We start from the raw sequence: 5,950 nt of genomic DNA, 5'->3' as shown, positions 1-5,950 counted from the left end.
ACTAGTGGGGAGGTGTGCGAGCTCTACCCGAGGAAAGAGAGGGTTTTGGGCCAGCACACCCCGTGGATCAGAACGTCCAAATGTTGCACTCGATTTCCTTGGTGTGAGTTCTAGAAAAAGCAAGGGATTGGGAGGGGGGTGTCACGAAATGATGCCTTAATTGGGATTAGGGGGTACTTTGCATGGTATTAAAGATTTCAGAGGTTACCCATAGTGTTTGTGGGTGGCGGTTTCTGAAACCCTAGAGGGTTATGTGGACTTCTTTCCTCAGCTAGACAGACTAACTAGCGATCACCCATCAGGGAGGAATGGATGTTGGAGGAGCACACACGTGTCCAACCGAACTTGTTGTGGCCTAAAGGGCAAAGCGCATGACGGGGAAGGAAATAAGTTTCGGTCACTCAAGAAAAAAGAAAAAAGCTTCGTCCTTGGAATCAGTGTGGTTACATGTAAATATTTATATTATTCTAAAGAAAAGACAACCAAAGTGCGTCTTATTAAAGAAAACAGTAGCTCAAGTTTCAACTAGATATCAGTGACCACAGTAATTTTACACCCAGTTCCAAGGAATGGAATTGCAGGTAGCTGAAATGAAAACAAGTTAAAAGCCCCTCAGCAAATAAACATGCACCAACAGAGCATCCATTGGCTTTAGTCAATCACATGAGCCTCAACCCCTCAACAGGAATGAAAAAATGTAACGGTGTTCAGATATCAGATGCATCTTATTTTTAGGGTTATTGATCGGCGGTCTTAGAAACACAGCAGATTCTAGCCCCGCCTAACGACCCATGTCAACTTGCTTTCTGTGGGTACAAAAGGTTAACAAAACTAAAGAAAAATAAAGGCTATCTAATCTATTAGTGGGGCAACTTCTAACGAGAGGCAGCATTCAGCTAACCATTAGGAGCTGGGAATTAAACATCATCTTGTATTCCCAGAGGGGCTCAATAGTAATCCGCAGAAAACTGACAAGTGCAGTTCAGAAAATTGCAAACACGATCTAGCAAATCCCTGAGAAAATCTAGGCTCACATCGACGTACGAAACTGCAACGAATTGATCGAGGATGAATTTAAGTTATTATGTGGTTGACTCTGCATACAGGCCTTCATGCATTGAATCAGAAAGTCAGACCAACAGTCATGATTAGTCTGACCTGAAAGATCTCCAAACTGAGATTTTACTCCTCCCTGATCTGTGCCGCGGTAACATCATCACCACGATTCAGGGCGGCGGGGCTGATCCAATGAAGGTAATTTGTAATCTAACTAAGATGGCTGCCACCACCATTCACTTTTATATACAAGTAAAACAGGATGGGTGAATAGGCACCATGTGTAGTTCATAAGTCAACCACCATGATGATTAGTTCTGAAGGATACTAGACAAGTTATACAGTTATACTGGCTACATCACATGGCAATAGTGAAATGTACCTGGACATGATTTAAAATATGTGTCGTGTGGAAGCAAGCTTTCTTTCATTTTCAAACTACATCATGTTCTGAAATCCGGAAAAATATATTTCCTAGCATTCGTGTCTCGGCCATTATAAATACCTAGTTTTCTGTAGCTGTAGCAGATCAACTTGAGAAGGGTAGCACATTTTGCTAGACATCCATACGCAGTGTTCCAGGAAATGGAAATTCCAGTGATAAAGATGGATGAGCTGCATGGCGAGAAGAGATCAGAGACACTTGCGCTTCTCCATGATGCCTGTGCACAATGGGGATTCTTTTGGGTAAGTAAGGAAATATAAGATCATTATATTGATGAAATGCATTTACACTCTACCTTCTCACTGTTGTCATTTGTTCTGCGCATAACTTTATGCCAGCTGGAGAATCATGGAATCAATGATGACCTCATGGACAGAACCAAGAAACTGGTGAATAAACACTATGAGCAAAACATGGAGAAGAACTTCTACAGTTCTGAGATAGCAAAAACCATTGGTCCCGACAAAGTCACCTCAAATGTTGACTGGGAATGCAGCTTCATGTATCATCACCAGCCAAAATCAAACATTCATGACATTCCGGAGCTGCTTCGGTGAGTTTGCAATCTAAATTATAGTAGTATCGCCATAAGCCACAGTTCACCTGCCCAGTATAACAGGAAATTAGTGGTTTGTGAAGTTTGTAAGTGTACTAATACAAACTAATCAACTGTGCAGTACTACAGTTCCTGAATATGCTGAAGAAGTAGTCAAGTTGGCCGAGCAGCTAGCAGAAGTCATGAGTGAAAATCTTGGGCTGGACAAGAATTACTTGAAGAAAGCTTTCACTAAGCCTTCCATAGGCATAAAGGTGGCAAAATACCCCAGGTGTAGCCATCCAGAAGTAGTGATGGGACTCCGTGGACACACCGATGCTGGGGGAATCATACTTCTATTTCAAGATGACTTGGTCCCAGGTTTGCAGTTCATGAAAGATGGTAGGTGGATCTCAATACCACCAACAAAAGGAAATAGAATTTTCGTAAACCTCGGAGATCAGATTGAAGTGATAAGCAATGGAATATATAAGAGCATTTGCCATCAGGTACTTCCCAATCAGAACGGGAGCCGCCTATCTATTGCGACATTCTATAACCCAGGTGCAGATGCTATAATCTTCCCAGCTCCAAATCTCACATATCCTAGCCAATACCGTTTCCAAGACTACCTTAATTTCTATTCTGCTACCAAGTTTACAGACAAGGTATCAAGGTTCCAAACTACGAAGATGGTATTCAAATGACTTGTGTCAAAAGCCACTTTATGTACCGTCCTTGAGCAAAAGACAAGTGAAACTCCTCAAACTCTGTATTGTGTATTTCTGTTGTCAGTCTTATTTCCGTTAATAAACTGCTCAATTACCTGTATATTTGCTTTTCTGTAATGGAAGTGTTGAATGATAGCCGAGAAAGAATAGCTGCAGGCTATACAATGTTGCACTCATGCTATGGAAATATACAAAGCTACAATAGACAATGTATCCCAGAGCTTAGTAAAGTTGTTTGCATTTTAAACTGGCAGTCACGCTGACTACGCTAATGAAAAGCCATATCAAATATAACTCAGAATATTTGTATAGCAACAAAACAGTAACAGGAAACATGTATGTGCTAGAAAATATCTCCAATCCACGAGACCACGGCTGATTAGTTCAAGAGCAAAAACTACTCGGTTTGAGGGGGAAAGAAGCGGAACCTACTCATGAGCTAACTGAATCTGAAAACGCATGACCTGGGCACCAGGAACATATCTGTGTGCCTATGATAGAGAATCATGGTTAACAGCGATATAATAACAAATCCTACACTGATAGAAAAACATCATATGAGCATAACAATTTAACAAACTACCATTAAGGCATCAAATGCATAGATACCACATCGAGAACTATGGTCTTGGGTAGGTAGAACTGAAATTGACCATTGGATAATTGTTAGACTTAAACTCCAGTTAAGATTAGGGCAGCCCGGTGCATGTAGCTCCCGCTTGCGCAGGGTCCGGGGAAGGGTCCGACCACTTTGGGTCTTTTGTACGCAGCCTTTCCCTGCATTTCTGCAAGAGGCTGTTTCCAGGACTCGAACCCGTGACCTCATGGTCACAAGGCAACAGCTTTACCACTCGGGTTAAAATTAAACTGGCTTAATCATTCCCTTATACTGGACATCCTAGATTTCATGACAATCTCCAATCTTGCTGCATTTGAGTCATATATAACAGATTTTTTTGGTAATGCCTTTTTGAGAGTAAATTAATTGCTACTTTGTGTATATGCATCATGTTGTTCAATTGTTTCTGGAACTACAGAAGCTGTCCATTTCACAAGTCAAAGACAGCCCTTACAAGAAATCCTATACTTAACTGAACATAAATTCATTGCGAAAGTCAATTGTTGCACTTGAGTCGTGCATAACAAAATTATGTACTTTGTGTTAATAACATTTTCATAGTAAATAATTGCTACTCTGTATATATGAAGCAATGATTTCTCGAACTACAAAAGCTGTCCATTTAAAAAATCAAACAAAACAGTGTTCCAAACAATTACATACTTGGTTAATCTGAATGGCATGCAGCCCACCAGGAGTTTATCATTAAACACTCAAGACATCACTTCAATTAGCAGGCCGCAGTTTGACCAGAATAGCTTTAGTCAAAAAAGTGTTGGTTGTCTCGGCAGCTGTCTCAAGTAAAACCCTGTGAATCTTACATTCATGCCAACACTTCGAGACGAAGCACAGGAAAAAGTTGCCAAATTTAAGCGACTTTGGAAACTTTATTGCCATATCATCAATCATGTACACTAGCTTCTCGATGGTGCTTGGTGTTAGGCAAATGTCTTGACTGAGAATGTTGTAGAATAGTGCAAAGAGAGATTCTGTCCAGACCAAATCGCAGCCAATATTTTCCCGATGCTGAGGCATACAAATCGGTTTCCTCTCTCCCTCCTCCCCTGAAAGCAACCTATGACAGAAGGCGGTGACATGCAAAGGATGCATGCAGTCCCTGACAATCCGTGTGAGCACATCGCACTGAGGAGCATTCAGGCCTTGTTTTCTAAGAACTAGTGGGAAGAGGACAGCCTCCAGTGCAGCAGCTGGGTGACGTTTGCAGACATCTAATGCTGCAGAAAGAAGACCAGATGAAGCTGCTCTTTGAAGGTCAAGTAACTTCGGTAGGATAAGAGAACACAGCACAAGTGCCGGCCCTTTTCCATGCATCCCATCTTCCTCGAGTACCACATTTGAAAGCAGAACCCTCACTGTGTCATCATCAGCTTCCCATGGCTGCACTAAGCTAAGTACTGCCTCAGCATTCCCGGATTCAAGGCAGAGATCATGCAAATTGTTCGCTGCCTGCTGAGCACCCAAAATTGACTCTGACATCTCAATCTCCTTCTTCAGAGCTAGAGCCTTATGAACGACTGAATTTCCAAGTGGGGGAGACGGAGGAGAAGGAGCACGCCCAACCTCCTCCTGTATGAACGAATACTCATCTTGCTCCAGCCCCAGAGACTCCAACCCAACTCCATCTAAACCATCCCCGCCGACGCGGGCCCCACCAGGCATCAAGCTCCGGCAATCGAGAGGCAGCCACGGAAGGACAGGCGGTGTCCGCGCCGCCTCTTCTTTAAGCCACGGCGGTGGCTCGTGGAACTCCTCGTTAAACTCCCAGGGGACATCAGGAGCGTCTTTGTCAGGCAATCCGTCGAGCAGGTGGTGGGCGCCCCGGCGGACCCAGAATTCATCACACCGGCCGGGCGGGGCAGAAAGGACGCGAGAGGCGAGCGAGCGGAGCTGGAGCGGGTCGAGCAGGGAGGCGGAGGAGGACAGGAAGGAGAGCGCCTGGGACTGAAGCAAGGGCGGGAGGGTCTGGAAGAGGACGGCCGTGGGCTCGGCGGCGGGGAGCGTGGGTACCGGGGAGAGGAGGATGCGGAGGAGGCCCGCAGCCGGAGGAGCAGAGCAGGGGCTGCTGCTCGAGGACGAGAAGGCGGCGGCGTTGGGGGCGGAGGAGGCGAGCATGTGGCGGAGCACCGGCAGCCACGGCTCCATGGGAAGTGGTCTCTTGCAAATTGGTTGGGAGCGCGGCGATTCCCGCGATTTTATTCAGGGGTTAATTGGATCTATGCCACTACAATTTTCGTGAGTTGGAAATATGCCATTACTAAAGCTCAAATTGGAAATATGCCACTACAACTTCCCCGTACATCTATCTATGCCATTTTCTCCAATACTCAGCCATATACTTCCCATATACGTGCGGATATACATCCATAGGGCCCCACATCCATACGTATCCAATTGACACACCCCCTCAGCTAGCACACACACATCTTATCCAATCTCCACCCCGACTCACGCACAGCAACCCTAGCGAGCGGCGGCTGGAGGCACGGGCGACGGCGGCTGGAGGCGCAGGCGACGCGCCGGGGCCCAAGGCGGCGGGAGGCGGG

The 5,950-nt window shown here is 45.2% G+C and overlaps 2 protein-coding genes across 2 annotated transcripts; one reads left to right on the top strand and one right to left on the bottom strand.

Annotated features, from left to right (window-relative positions):
- Nucleotides 1-1,471: 1,471 nt before the first annotated feature.
- Nucleotides 1,472-2,867, top strand: LOC119334362 (1-aminocyclopropane-1-carboxylate oxidase 1-like). Its single transcript, XM_037606943.1, has 3 exons — nucleotides 1,472-1,743; nucleotides 1,840-2,054; nucleotides 2,179-2,867. The coding sequence occupies exons 1-3, from the start codon at nucleotides 1,642-1,644 to the stop codon at nucleotides 2,741-2,743; spliced, it is 882 nt and encodes a 293-aa protein (XP_037462840.1). The 5' UTR covers nucleotides 1,472-1,641; the 3' UTR covers nucleotides 2,744-2,867.
- A 1,077-nt stretch (nucleotides 2,868-3,944) lies between these two features.
- Nucleotides 3,945-5,575, bottom strand: LOC119334361. Its single transcript, XM_037606942.1, has one exon. The coding sequence runs from the start codon at nucleotides 5,547-5,549 to the stop codon at nucleotides 4,113-4,115; it is 1,437 nt and encodes a 478-aa protein (XP_037462839.1). The 5' UTR covers nucleotides 5,550-5,575; the 3' UTR covers nucleotides 3,945-4,112.
- Between the last annotated feature and the right edge of the window lie 375 nt (nucleotides 5,576-5,950).

This window comes from Triticum dicoccoides, chromosome 7A (genome assembly GCF_002162155.2).
Source record: "Triticum dicoccoides isolate Atlit2015 ecotype Zavitan chromosome 7A, WEW_v2.0, whole genome shotgun sequence".
In the NCBI taxonomy this organism is placed as follows: domain Eukaryota; kingdom Viridiplantae; phylum Streptophyta; class Magnoliopsida; order Poales; family Poaceae; genus Triticum; species Triticum dicoccoides.
Note: the sequence above shows the minus strand (reverse complement) of the source record. Positions and strands in the feature narration are given on the sequence as shown.